The sequence below is a fragment of the Sinohyriopsis cumingii genome, chromosome 10 (assembly GCF_028554795.1).
Source record: "Sinohyriopsis cumingii isolate HCF-2022 chromosome 10, ASM2855479v2, whole genome shotgun sequence".
NCBI classification, from domain to species: domain Eukaryota; kingdom Metazoa; phylum Mollusca; class Bivalvia; order Unionida; family Unionidae; genus Sinohyriopsis; species Sinohyriopsis cumingii.
In genome coordinates this window covers 87,083,461-87,099,104 of record NC_142970.1, presented here as the reverse complement: position 1 = coordinate 87,099,104, position 15,644 = coordinate 87,083,461, and the positions used below count along the sequence as shown (strand labels likewise).

The 15,644-nt window shown below is 37.4% G+C and overlaps 1 protein-coding gene across 1 annotated transcript; it reads left to right on the top strand.

Annotated features, from left to right (window-relative positions):
- Positions 1 to 1,909: 1,909 nt before the first annotated feature.
- LOC149790534 (uncharacterized) lies at positions 1,910 to 15,380 on the top strand. Its single transcript, XM_089971414.1, has 8 exons — positions 1,910 to 2,034; positions 2,642 to 3,775; positions 4,599 to 4,733; positions 7,805 to 7,870; positions 8,507 to 8,716; positions 10,713 to 10,896; positions 12,689 to 12,797; positions 13,557 to 15,380. Exons 1-8 carry the CDS (start codon positions 1,923 to 1,925, stop codon positions 13,734 to 13,736), a joined length of 2,130 nt encoding a protein of 709 aa, XP_089827540.1. The 5' UTR covers positions 1,910 to 1,922; the 3' UTR covers positions 13,737 to 15,380.
- The last annotated feature ends 264 nt before the right edge of the window (positions 15,381 to 15,644 follow it).

Genomic DNA, 15,644 nt, shown 5'->3' with positions numbered 1-15,644 from the left:
TCAGTATCACTATTACGTGTAGCTGTGTCATTGTGACTGTTAGGTGTATCAGTATCACTATTACGTGTATATTTGGTATTGTGACTGTTAGATGTATCAGTATCACTATTACGTGTATCTGTGTCATTGTGACTTTTAGGTGTATCAGTATGACTATTACGTGTATATTTGGCATTGTGACTGTTAGATGTATCAGTATCACTATTACGTGTATCTGTGTCATTGTGACTTTTAGGTGTATCAGTATGACTATTACGTGTATATTTGGCATTGTGACTGTTAGATGTATCAGTATCACTATTACGTGTAGCTGTGTCATTGTGACTGTTAGGTGTATCAGTATCACTATTACGTGTATATTTGGTATTGTGACTGTTAGATGTATCAGTATCACTATTACGTGTATCTGTGTCATTGTGACTTTTAGGTGTATCAGTATGACTATTACGTGTATATTTGGCATTGTGACTGTTAGATGTATCAGTATCACTATTACGTGTATCTGTGTCATTGTGACTTTTTTAGGTGTATCAGTATCACTATTACGTGTATCTGTGTCATTGTGACTTTTTTAGGTGTATCAGTATCACTATTACGTGTATCTGTGTCATTATGACTGTTAGGTGTATCAGTATCAATATTACGTGTATCTGTGTCATTATGACTGTTAGGTGTATCAGTATCAATATTACGTGTATATTTGGCATTGTTATGTAAACCAGTTTCACCTGTAGGTGTTACAGTATTTATATCAGGTGTGTTGATATCACTATCAAGTTTAATAGCAGTATTACTAAGTGTACCATTATAAATAATAAATATTAACACTGCTGAGACCATCACTATCAATATAACATGCATCGCTATCATTTTAAGTGTATCAATATCACTGCCAAGTGTATCATTATCACTAATAAATGTATTAGTATCCCTACTGTGTGTATCAATATCACTATTACGTGTACCGGTATCACTATTAAATGTATCGGTATCACTACACAGTGTATCAGTACTACTATTAAGTGTATTAGTGTCGCTATTACGTGTATCACTATCAATATTATGTGTATCTTTATGACAATTTTTAGTGTGTCGGTATATCTATTAAGTGTACCAGTATCACTGCTAATTGTATCAGTGTCACTACAAGGTGTATCAGTGTCACTATTACGTGTATCGGTATCACTATTAAGTGAATTAACATCACTGCAAAGTGTATTAGTATCACCAACAAGTATATTAATATCATTGTTAAGTTTACTTGGTGTATATATTTTACGATTATAATAACGTAATTGCGTTGCAGTAGATAAAGAGATGGCTAATGGAGACAGCATTTTGCCTTGAGATGTATCATCCCATAATGATGTTACAGCTGATAAGGGCTTAAACGTTTTAAATGCGTTCGGTTTATTTAAAAAAATTTAAATAATTTTTATTTTAATGTTTTTACCTTTGTTTGCCTTTATTGTTTTGCATTGTATGCCTGTTGTTTAGATATCTAAGCTTACGTTGAACTTTATAGCCAGGATTATGCTCATGAGTCGTTAAACTTCATCCATCCACACACTCACGTATACACATTCAAACACTTATACATTATTGTTTCGGAACAGTAGTAAATTTAAGGAATCCTTCATCCGAGAAGCTTTATATTCGTGTATACAGTCTATAATATGAACGCTAACGAGAGTGAAAATTTCTCGTTTACCTATCCAGTTGATAACATTTTTTTTCCCTCAAAGCACAAATGCCTTCAAAATCGTCAAATAATGACGAATACATAAAATATCGTACGAGCTAACGTCGAACGGAAGAAGAATGATAAACCACTTCTGTCTTATCTTTAAGTATCACTGTGTCTTACATGTGTCATTTCCAATATATAACTGATAAGAGGTTACGCCATCTTGTAATGTGTCATGAATCAAACAAATCGTCGTTTCATAAAGTCTGAAATGTTTTGGATCTCACTAATTTTTTTTCTTGTACCTCTGTCTTACCATCAGAGGATGCAAGCTTCTGCAAAAGCAGGTAAAAGATTTTAAATGTAGTAACGTTTTAGTGGAAAAAGATTAATGTACAAACACCAAGTTGCTATATTACAATTAAAGTAAAACTTTGTTGTCATCAAAATTCACCACTGATGCACGGAATGACGATGGATCAGCTCTTTTTAACATACAGTTTCCAGATATCAAAAATAACAAATCTTGCAAGTAGTGCTATTCATAGAAAAGGTGCGATATTTGTCTTGTCTTTCGCTGTTTGTTTTCCAAATTATTCTTCTTAATGTCTTGTATTTTTCACATTGTATATGGATCCGTTTCGATATCTGTGTATCAGATACTATTAGATATTTGTCATATTAATTGATACATCTTGTTGATAAACAACAGAAGTGTTGGTCAAGCATTTAAGTCCGATAAGGGAAATAAACACAGTCTAATACGAGTTTTTGCCCCATATAAAATTCAACAAGAAATAAATATGGCACGAATGTTAAAATAGGTGTCGTTCTTACATTATTTTCTTCATAATCTTTTGACACTTTGACCATGAAAGGTACAGTCCATATATATATAAAACTGAATTTTGTCTCAAACATGGCCCTCAGTATATCTACAATATACCTTTACAGTACATATTAGACAAGTGTCACCAACGTCGTCAACAGGGCACTCGCCGACGGTAATCCAAAGTGGGACCCCTGACAATATGCTTGGCACAGGAGCCGGAAGTTTTGGAAACCTTGGTGGTGGTGGAATGTCTGGTACAGATCCAAATGCCTTCATGCAGTATCTGAACAACATGAATCAACAATTGGCCAACATGATGACAAATCCCGGAAGTATGGTAATGGGAATGAACACCGGAACAGGAAATAACTTTCAAATGAGTTCTGGGTCTGGCAATTTTGGCACTGTAGGATTTGGATCTGGAGGAACATCAGGATCATCTTCAGGTTTCGAAAGTATGATGGGCGGCGGTACTTCTGGTTCCACAAATGGTTTAGGGAACATAATGGGTGGATCTAGTGTAAACGGGTTTGACGCTAGTACTTTTGGCAATATGATGGGAGGGGGTAACTCTGGTTCAAATGTTGGTTCCGCTGCTTTTGTCTCCAGTGGATTTGGTAGTATGACGGGAGGAAGTAGTTCAACATCAGGATCCAGTGGGGTTGGGTCAAATGGTGTAGGTAACATCATGGGAGGAAGTGGCGATTTGAGCTCAGGGTTTGTTTCAAGTTCAGTTTCCAACTCTGGAAACTGGAACGGTTATTACAAAGACAGCAGCAACTCCAGCACCTCTACGACAGGATCGGGTACTTCTGGTGGTTTATCGGGCTCAGTTAACTCACTTACTGGTGGTTCATCTGCTCAAGTTAATGTCCTTGGTGGTTCAATCGGGGGACATCCATCGACTAGTGCAACTTCAAGCAGGGAAGGATTTGGAGGTTCGTCTACTGCGACTGGCGGCGCTATCGATGGGTTCGGAGGTTCCTTTGGCAGCAGCATGACGTCATCATCTAGTGGTTCTTCCGGTCAAGGATCCAGCTCTTTCTCAATGGGTGGTAGCGGGAACGCAGGGACCTTTTATGGATCAAGCGGAAACTCAAGCGGTTCAATATTTTCTGGTCTTGGAAGTGCTGTTCAAGGAGCGACCAGCGGTTCATTGGCCGGGAGTGTTTTAAGCAGTATAACTGGAGGAGGCGGGTCTGGAACTGGCCTGGCTAACATCGATCCTATGAAATCCGGTGTCTTAAACCAAGGAGGTAAGTATATAATATCTTGAAGGGATTTATATATATTCTCGATTTAGCCATCAAAAGAAAAATTAAGTTGTTCAAATTTGAACACAGTTCCTACACGATCAAGATATGGGGAGCACACAACTTGAATGGACTTATAAGTAAGCAATTTTCCATTGCCGTTCCGTGTTTGTACAAATAACTTTCACTCCAACACACCTGTAATGTCTTCTCTCTGGTACGTAGACACACTTCGATGTTAAACTTACAAAGTATATTTTTTTAAAGCCAATTGCCTCCACCATTTTCGGCCGATATACATTTCACCGCTGTTACATGATATTGGTTAGTTAGCATTGCTTGCTAAGGGAAGCAACTCATGACATCCAAAATATGTCGCTAGGACAAGGCACCAAAATATATACTCAATCCACCGAGGTGTAAAATAGGTTTAATATATCGGAGCATTGGCTTGCGAAGATGCATTTCACTTTATTAGTTTATTTATTTCCAATTTGTCACAAAAAGATAATAAAACAATGACACCGAGTTTTCTAGTTTAATGTAAAATATTTTCGCTAGAAATCAGTCGATAACTTATATCATTAATTTTTATAGAATGACTCCATCACATTTACGCGGCCATGATAACTGCCTCAGCTTAATGAAATTTATGATTTCAGTAGGAAGTGAACCATGCAGTCTTTTGTATTACATATATATCATTAATACCGTTGTACTTTGGCCTAGATATACACATTTTCAGACACAAATCAAATGCGTCAAGCACAGTATCTGCTCTATTTCAAAAGACTTTATTCAACAAATATATGTTTGGTTTCCCCAGGTGGCGATATGGTCAATAATCAAGGCAATTTCGACAAAGACACTGGCTCCTTCCACCCGGCAGATGGGTCTCAAGCAACTTCCGGAAAATACAATTATGCTGGATTTACACCAGATCAAGTCAAGAACTGGCCAGGTTGTTTTTTTTTTCTTCATCTGTATCATTACAGCGGTACATACAATACACTAATAAAAGAAAATCAAGTAGTAATAGAATTACCAACGGTATCTTCATTTGTTGGTGTTGCTATTTTGCTAATGTTGCTTCTGCTGTTCGTTTGTTTGTTTTCGGGGGGGATTTTTCTTGAGGGGTGGTAATTCAAAGGAAAATCAGCTTAAAACTACACATTTGGAGTCATGGTAGTTCGACTGTCGCTTAATGTCCATCGTGGTCAGCAATTATGCTAATTAATATTTCACGCAAAATATTATCATTTCGTGCACAATATTAATACTACCAAGCCAATGATGGATTCGTGGCATAAAATTTGCCTTTAATAATAAATGTCGGGACGTTTTTAAGTTGTATCAACAAAATAAAAACTATAATGTCTCTAAATATTGTATGATCCAGTGGCAGCGCTCAGTTCAGATCCTAACATATTAGTTAACACATCGTGGTTTGTACATTTCTGAAACATTAAATAACATAATTCTTTCAAGACCGATTTTCGACTGATGGGTATGGTCTTTGCGTCTCATAGATGTATGAAGCAATGCTCTAACCATCACTCCGTTCCAGTGGCTAAGTGGTTAGATGCGGGAGGTCGTGGGTTCGAACCCCATCTGAATCATATAAAAATTGTACTATCAGGTACCTCGCTTGGCGCTCAGCATTAAGAGATTACGTTAGGACTGGTCAGCCTGGTATCAGAATAACGAGACTGGTTGGGTCATGATGCTACATGTCTGCGGCATGATGTCCCATTGCTAGACATCGCCATAAACTGCCACATTGCAGAAATCGTAGCAATATGACTGCAAAATTGTTAAAGCTAAGTTAAAAATCCAATCACACACACGCTTTTACCAACACAATCCAGGAGATCAGTTTTCTGGAGACTATTGTTTTACTACCTTAATGCAGCATTACGCGCAGTCACATAGTGGTTTCCAAAAAGAAACTCGCTGTCTCAAACTCGTATGCATGGATTGTTCGCAATATTTAGGCCTATTGACTGGGTATATTACGTTTTTATTGGTAGACAAGGTTTTAAGGTAATGCACAAATCGTCCATTAGTGATACCAGTATGGTGAGATCAGTAGCTCTCAAAAGGTTGCTTAGAAAAGCCTTGTGTTGCTTATGTATTTACCGTTGAATGTGTAACGATAACAGTGTTACCGGTCTGCTGACATCCTGATATGAGTGCCAATCGGAACATCTTCATCCTTTCTGGGTAAGTCGAGAAGGACACCTCAAATGTAATTCACCGCAATTGAGAACTTTGTTCGAAAGCACTTTTGTTCACAGGCACAATATGTCTACATTTTCTATCGCAATATGTGGACTGCTCTGACAGTGATGAGTCAGTAAACTCATCATTTACATGTGCTCTCTGCAAAAATGGCCAAGCAATATTCCTCTTGAAACTAGTTCATGACGAACAATGCACATAAAAATACTCCCATCGCATTCAAATCCTGAATCGTCTGTCTGGTGTTTTGACTTCCTGCACAGAGTCTCACATTTTTTTTTTACTCTCGTGTATATTTTCAAAATATTTCGCGACTGTTCTGTATATTCTTTGGGACATCCACAAAATCTCCCCAAGTTTGTGACGAAACATATCTTCAAATCAGTACGCATTACAATGGTTTACAATAGTTTACAGTGGTTTATGAAACTCTAGACGAAAGGGAAATACGTAATAAATCAAGGCAAACCTAAGAAAATGATTTAGTGACCAATAGTATGAAATGGTAAGTGAAGAGGATGAAAGATTGTCTTCTGCAATTATGTATGTCAAATCAGTTTATAAAGTGTTGGTCTGACCGATGAAAACAGTGAGCTAATCGAAACTATGATGCGATACCCAGATACTTGGCTACAAGCAAGTAACCATGGATACTCAATATCAATCGGAATATCACTTGGTTATATCCGTCAAACGATAGATAACTTCAGATGAGGTTTCGGGAAGTCACATAAATTTGATGAGTTTGAAGATGCGCTATTAACTGATGGCGCCACGTATGTTAAGATAGTTAAATCGATCGTATTTTGAACGTAACTTTATGTACTTCCGCCGCCATATTGTGTTACGCAAACAAAAGTATTTCCAAAAATAGTTCTCGATGGCGGTTAATTACATCGTGGATTCTTCTCGCTTTGACCGAAAAGGCCGAATGTGTCTCTATTGCCACAGTACATGTGGATATTGTGTCATATTGGAATTTAAATTTAACACCAAAATTATGGGTGAGCGGTTACATTTTTTGTTGTTGGCTCCTGCACATTGTAAAAAGTAATAGAACGTCTTTTTGAAATGTAAATAAAACGAGATACAAGCCAAGAAGACATTTAAGGTGACAAGAGTTATTCCCCATCTAATATTTTTCTGTCGTTTCTGTCGTCTTAGTTCATACCTTTCTTAGACGGGATATTGTAAACCAAGGTGTATGTCTGTTATGGAGAATCGGAAACTGTCTTGTAAAGCAACACGTATTTCGTAATGGGGTATCTGAACCTGTCTTGTAAAACAAAGTGTATGTCCTTTATTTAGTGTCGTAACCTGTCTTGTAAAGCAAAGTGTATCTACGTTATGGAGTGTCGGACCCAGTCTTGTAAAGCAAAGTGTATGTCTGTTATGGAGTGTTGGAACCTGTGTGGGCCGGATATGGGTCCAAAACAACCTAAATCCAATTCTGAATATGAGCTACCACCCACTAGACCTTCAGAAAAGAACACAAATATAGCATGGCATGTTGTAGATTTTCAAGAGAAAAGGAAAATAAACGTCACAGGAAAAATGGCTTGACTTTTACGTTAAGCGTGCATTTTGACTACGAGTTATATCTTGATGAAGACTGTGTCGGTCTTTTGAGCAAAGATGTCTTCTTATTTAATGTGTTATTTCTAAGTACAGACCAGCAAAAACGTCAGCTGGAACTTTTATAAATAGCTGTCACATACTTTCTGTTACATTTAATTTTGTCGACCTGAAAACTCATTATTTTTGTTTATTTACTTTCTTGTTTATGAATAGGTAGAGACAACAATATGAATAACGGTGATGGTGGATGCTGCGATCCAAGCGTTGGCAGTAATGCTGGTAACTGTTTTGTTGCTTATTTATTTTATCTATATATAACTAGCTATCTAACAACGAAATGATCGGCTGACAAACAGACTGACATAGCAATGACTTAGTGAATTGCATGCCGGGCTCGCTTCAAGGTAAGTACAGGTTCAAATTTTGTCCAGACCAGGAAGAGTAGGCCGTCAGGCCTATCACTGGGCCTGACAGTTTAAATCCAGCAGCAAGTTATAACCTTTCTTGTTAAACGCCACGCAAAAAAACAACCCAATTATAACTCCAAGATTTTCATCTATTGCTTGTGTCAGTTGTCTCGTAAAATAAATCTGACGAAGGATATATCCATGTTAGTATAATCGGAAAACATGCGAAAGTCTACACCGTTCATGTACTAGTTATCGGTGTGTATAAAAAATGAAAAATGTCTTTTCTTAGATCATATTAACGTTTCATGAAAAATGCTTTTAAAATTCGTTTTGTCTTTTCTTATCGTCTCTCGTTTAGTTTCAAAACATATAATACTTTTCGAGCCGCATTTAGCTTGCATCTTATTTACAATATCGACAGTTAAAATATGCGACAACTCTAATTTGATCAAGAGACAGGATTTTAAAAAGACTTCGATTTTACAAGTCTTGAACATTATTCAAGGAACTAGTATGGGATGGCCTGCAGCAGGTGCCGGAAATAGCGGGAATATAGTCGGTTGGGCAGGAAGCAATGGTAACACAAGTGAGAACTCTCACGGATGGATTGACGAACACGCAGGAAGTGGCGGGAGTAATGGCGGCATTGTCGGGGCAGCAGCAGGCCTAGCCTCTACGGTTGTGAATACTGTGGCGGAGGCCGCTAAGGCTGAAGGTCTGTGTACATGTTGGAACATGCATGAATATTGATAACATATAATCTGATAAATTTGGTATCACTTCCGTACATAAGTAACTCGACCTACCTATACTGATATACCCACCCTTACTTACATAAGCGTACGCACGCACGCACACACACACACACAAACACACACGCGCACACACGCACATACATACATACATACATACACTTCCATGCACAGTCATAGAGCCATGAAAGTTGCAGGGATTAAAAAGAAATCGATGATTATTTCCTCATCTGCAAGATCTGTCTGGACTGCCTGCATACTGAGAGATTCACAATGGGGCCACGTCATCGGGGGGGGGGGGGGGGGGGGGCTCAGTCGCTCGCAAGAGCTGAAATTGTCAGCGATTTCCCAATGAGGAGTCTAGGTTTCCAGAACCACCCTACTTATCCGTAATATATGATTCTGATTCAAACTGGTTTAACGTGAAATGATTTTTCAGCCATCAAACTTAAATTGTTAATTGCACTTGTTGATATCCAGTGGGAACATGGATATATAAACATGAATCTGATGCATTCCCCTGCATGTCGGAAGAATCTATATATGTAGGCAAGAGCCGCTGCAGCTCAATGGTTAGCGTACATGGCGTGCGTCTAGAACGGTGATTTGTTGCTCTAGGGTTTAACGCCATTTTTCAACACAAGATTGGCTATACATGGCAGCCAGTATAACTGGTAGAGGAAGAACCCTGGAAAACCCAGGGAAGAACCACCGACCCACGAGAAGCTACTGGCAGGCTTTCCCACGTACCCACGCTAGCCGAGCCTTGGACTCGAACTCACGCAGACATAGGTGAGATGGCAGTGATCCGGAACGGTGAGCGCATTAGACCACTCGGCCACTCGGGGCCCCGACTCAAGAACGGTGAGAGTTCGATTACTACTAATGAATCAGTCAGGTTCGGCTGTCTTGGCGTGTCCTTGGGCAAGGCAGCGCACTCTAAAGCAATTGTCACAGCACTTAATGGCCTAGTTATATGGATGTACCGTAAAATAGCAAACCTAGCCGCACCTATTATTATTCACATTTCTGTTTTAACTCTTCTGCCATTTGTGTTCTTTCTTTTGTTGTTTCGAATTATCTTCTAGAACCAAAACAATAAATGGTCATCCATTTAGTACGTACGCAAAAATCTGGCAAAGCTTGACCCCTTCCCCTCCCTGTAAACATGTGTACTATTTTACACACACACACACACACACACTTGCGTACGTACGCTTAACGCACCCCCTTCCCGAATTCTAAAGAAAGGCCTATATTTAATTCCCGCGGAAACCATAACGGATTAACAATATTAACATGTTTAATAAAACAGATAGTCCGCCGACGTTGAATTTCTGGCTGCATCTAAGAAATAAGCTGCGTAACTTTAAACAGTTTGTCTAGTGTCCGCTAAAATTCAAACGCCAACTGAACCCAGTCGAACAGGTTACGTATCAGACAAATTATTATCGAGGTTTCACACACACACACGCACACACACACACACACACACACACACACACGTTTTCTATGCGTACGTACATTATCATTAGACCTCCCATACGCAAGCTAGTGCATTTGGGTTAACAACCCCCCCCCCCATGCGTACGTATTAAATGGACGGCCCCTAAAAGCAAGATATAAATTAATTTACAGGATGCGCTGACACTCTGTAGCAACGCGATACTAATAATTCACAAGGCTATCTTTTCTTTCTCTGCAGTTATCAACAAACTATTGTTCAATTTTAATGATTTTTTTTCCACGATAGCTGAATGCTCTTTTATTATATTTGTATTTTAATTAAGATTTATGACTCTGCTCTGTAAAACGTATTTGTAAACCTCTTCTTAAACTAGCATGTATTGATCATAGTGTTTCGACCATCACATTAAATAAATTGTCTAAAAATGTATGCCAGGAAAATTATTCATAATAAAAGATAATAAGGATAAACGTTTGGCATAAAAATTTCAGCTAAAGCTCTTGCCAACTGTTTAAATCCTTTGGCAATGGCGATGGCTGCGAAGATGCTGGTGGACCCAAGAATCACCTTGGCAACGGTGCATGCGGACAACCATACTGACGAAGCCACTGCTTATAAGTCGTTCTTAGACTGGACCCTAATGCTAATTACCCGGAAATCACCACAAAGATCAAGGTACGGATCATACTGTTGGTTGACTCGTAGCTGAAATTAGAGTAGTCTATGCCATTGGCATGCGTACCGGCGAGGTTAATCCTACGATTCACATCTTCAATGCACGTCAGTAGCGCCAACATACCTTCAATGCATATTTTTGTACCACAGAAACAATAAAAGTAATTCCAAATGTACCACTGGCAGAAAAGAAAAATCTTTGTTTCCCAATTGGCTGGGCAGTGACGTTAAGGTGAATTTAAGTTATACATTAATTGTATTGATTGGACTGGTAACTTAAAATCCTCCGCAATACGTGACAGGTACAGGACATTTCCTACTTTTCTAAAAGAGAGTGGTCGATATAAACAGTTAGCTGCGGTTTCACATCAACCGGAGGTATTTACATCAACCGGAGGTATTTACGACGCATTGTAAACAAACTTGTAATCAAACATAGACTGATCCCCATGCTCTGCTTTCTGCCTCAGCAACTGGCAGCAAAACCATCGTACTTACTCGCTGCATCGATGGTTATTATTTCAGTTGCGTGGAATCAAGCAAAGACCAAAACAACAAAACAAAATATAAAAAAGAAGAAGGACAATAATTATGTATTAATATTTGTGTTATACGGCACCTCCGAACAAACGTGGCTATCTAATGCCTAAAAGAATAAAGACAGGACGGAAAAATAGAAGATTATGGTGCAGTTGCTTTTTTGTTCTACATCTTCAAGTCGCACATAAAAATAAACATTTTGCTGTCATATAAATAATGCATGCCTTTTACTTTAGTGCACTGGAAGAACAATACAACCAGAGGTGGTTCTCAGTTCGTAAGCTGCATAGCGATGCTACGCATGATGAAGTAACACAGTCTGTTATATGTGGTTATATGTGATTGTGTCCGCTATCATAGATAGATAGATAGATAGACAGACAGACAGATATATAGATAGGTAGGTATGTAGACAGACAGATAGATAGATCGATAGATAGATAGATAGGTATGTAGGTAGGTAGACAGACAGATAGGAAGGTAGGCAGACAGACAGACAGACAGATATAGAGATAGGTAGGTAGACAGATAGATAGGTAGATAGGTAGGTAGACAGACAGACAGACAGACAGATAGATAGATAGATAGATAGATAGATAGATAGATAGATAGATAGATAGATAACGTGTTTCATCAGCCGATTTAGATTATGCGCTGCCTGGAAAAGAAAGGCAATCGTATATGAAATGACACGTTTGAAGTGACTGGTGGGAGGTTTCACTGTCCTATAAATACGCGTTAAGTCCTGCAGTTGCTCGGGTCTGTCTAAGCCAGATAAATGCGATGATATTTTGGGGTGGGTCATTTCAGAATGATTTATCTCCCTTCCCTCCGTGTTAACATGTTTTGACTGCCGTGTTTTGGTGGCCTGGATACAACTCCAACCACAGGTATGCCTTGAATACATCTCCATCGACAGGTATGCGTTGCATGTTTCTACATTACTGCACATATTATTTGGAAGAAGAAAACAAAGTGCGAGACCTGTGGAAACGACGCATTCCATGCGGATAATTTTATTTCATATGTTAAAGATTGTCCACACTGTCATTGTACTATATATATATATATATATATATATATATATATATATATATATATATATATATATCGGTCTTGTGCTTCAAAGACACATCACATGGTCGCCATAAGCTTTTATTTATTTATTTTACATAGGAAGAACACAATTATTTCTACACATTAAACTAAACTTAAAATAAGAAATGAACATTGTGGGATCTGTCTTTTTCAGTTACGCCTGCCCCAAGAGATGTCCAGTACCAGCTCCAGGTCTTTACGGGTGTCCTAGTCTAACAGTTCTACAATACGTCAACAAATTGGCTCAAAACGGACACATAACGGTATTCTCTCTCCTTTTGACCTCCTGTAATTGTCTGCCAAAAAAAAAAAAAAACGATACACAGGCAATCGCAAGAACACATATCTACGTCCTTAACGATATCATGTAAGGTTTTATCGCTATACTCAGAGTATGCAGACATCATAGAAATTAACAAAATTCAAAAAACATTCATCTATGGTAGCAGTATAACAAATCATACATGGGATGCTATTTAAAGTATCAAAAGAAATTATACAAAATTGGTCACAAAAAATTTAAAGCGCTAAATAGTACATGATCAGACGCAACGTTTTGATGGCTCTTTCGATTCAACGTTGTAATTTACGATATAAAAAGATCCGTGTAAATTACCTAGCAAAAGAGTTTCTGGAATAACTTAGTCATTTGTGCAAGTAGAATAATGATCATAAAAATGTTCATTGAATACGAATACCCCATCACAATGGCCTAAAACCAATGTTTAAGAGAATGTAAATGCGTGTGTATGTAAGTATGGTCACCTAATGCTAACACCACATGCTTCCGCTTCATTCATGGTGGATCTATACATGTATTTGTAAACTTGCTGGATTTTTTGTTTGCATGTAGTAATTTGCGCGTGTGTGTGTGAATGTATGAATATATATATATATATATATATATATATATATATATATATATATATATATATATATATATATATATATATATATATATATATATATATATATTGCTTTTGTCTCTGTCGGCGGTAAATGATACATATATGTCTATATAGGTGAACGATTTTGCGGGCGGGTGCCATGACTGTAACTCCCCACACTATGCCGGTGACGCAGTGGACTTAAAGAAAGACATGATCCGCACCAGTGAATTCTGGGTAGAGTGCCAAAAAATGGGTGGCTGGTTCTTCGATGAAGGGGAAAGCCTCCACTGCGACTTCCGGGCCAGACATTAACAGGCTGCCCTGTGATCAGGATATTCAACATATATACCATTTGGACCATGCTTAATCTTTTTGATGGTATTTTTATATTTTCCAATCGTTTGACTTCAACAAACTGCAATAGGCTGCCGATTAGTAAGAAGGACATATTGGGTTCAGTGTTTATAATGTTTATTCCAGACAAAAATATATATTAGTACAATCTAAAAAATAATTATCCATTTTGCTGTTTCCGGTTCACTGCATCAAAAATTAGTGTCTATTAGCAAATATGTGAAGGTATCTTTTAAAGACTACAGTCTGGTTGAAGTAACATTTGTAAAATTTGGTCTTGTCGCTCAACTTGAAATAAAGAGGCCGGAATCTGTTATTTATGCATGGCTTTATCGATAAAAGTTGATTGCGAAACTGACTTTGGTAAAATAAAATGCGAAATAAACTTGTTATGGCAACAAAAAAAAAGAGTTTGGAGGTTAAATATATCACGAAGTTGTCTATTACTTGCCGCCAAGATACCTTATGGAACCAAAGTCTTCGGCCATTCTAGGGACACTAATTGAACATTTTAACAAATGGTCACATTCTTTGTAGAGTCTGATTAAAAATCTATCATATTTTGTTTCTTCCAAAATTTCAGCCTATGGCGTAAAATGTGTTGCTTCACAAGCGATTCTTTCAGGGTTGTATTACGTTAGTCTTTTATTTAGGGTCTTGTAAAACGAAACTAAAGAAGCTCTAATGATATTATATTACTATGAATGAACGGCCTTAAAAAAGTAATATAAAAAGGCACCACCAACTAGTTTTGCAAAACATGAAAAATAATTTGATTCTCTAAGATATGCAATGAACATTTAAGAGGAACTTACAGTGTGCTGCATTAAATCCAAAATAACCCTAAAATTTTCTATCACCCGTCCAAATGAATATAGCATTCCGAATGAATTCCATGTCCTTAATGTGTTGATGTACCTATATCCTTGAATATGCTGATGGGCAAATAGTCCTGACAAATCACAAGGGCATTGTTCAAGCATAAATGAGTTCTATTTTTTGTTTTAAAATAGTTGGTTTTTGTCGAGGTCATCATGGGACTACGTGTTTAAGATGTATACAATTTTTTCTAAATGTTGTTTCTTATAGTAAAATAATTGGTTTTCGTCAGAGCCAAACTGGGTGTACCAGCATTTTAACAAGTACATAATTTCGACGAGATTCTTGAATATGATCATGTGACCCCCTTTTACGTTTTAGAAAACGATATAACCCTTGTTTTGGAGTAATATTCTCAGTAGTGGCTGGGCTCTTACACTGGAAGTTGTATGTTGTGCTGTTTGGAGTTATTTCAAATTACTTGGATTCAAAAAGGATTAATTCCTTTTTTCATGGAAAATACATGTGTTCATGTGAAATTCCTGAACAAAGACAGCTTTTATAAAAATTTATTCAGATTTCCAAAACCGGAGTGATATTGTTTCTACAAAGAAACGTAGACTTCAACACTACAGATTACAGCATACGTCATCGTCTTCCATTTTGGATTCTTCGTCGGGACTCCAACTTGAAATCCTTAGAACGTTTTGTTATTAGGACTACTAAAATTTTATTCTTGGATTGTTCTTCGATTCTTAAAACCGTAAATTCAGAATTGTTCATCCTTACAGAATTTTTCCAGGGTAATTAATTATTATATTTTTCAAAGCTTGTTGTTTTCACTCTTTCTTGTGTTACTGTTTATTCGAGCCAAAACAAGTAACACTTCTTTGAACGCATTTACAATAAACCTGGAATAATACTTAAATCTAAAGTCATTGAGCACTTTGTAATTCCAATGAATAGTTTCAATAAATGTTTCCTCTTAAATTAAAACTAAACATAAATTAATTTATCTGCAGGCTAATGTTAAACCAAGAACATTGG

Excerpts from the sequence above, each read along its gene's own strand:
- LOC149790534 (XM_089971414.1), top strand. The coding sequence starts at position 1,923 with ATGAATCAAACAAATCGTCGTTTCATAAAGTCTGAAATGTTTTGGATC. Across the intron at positions 3,776-4,598 it reads CGGTGTCTTAAACCAAGGAG|GTGGCGATATGGTCAATAAT; the intron begins GTAAGTATATAA and ends TGGTTTCCCCAG. Across the intron at positions 12,798-13,556 it reads CTCAAAACGGACACATAACG|GTGAACGATTTTGCGGGCGG; the intron begins GTATTCTCTCTC and ends ATGTCTATATAG.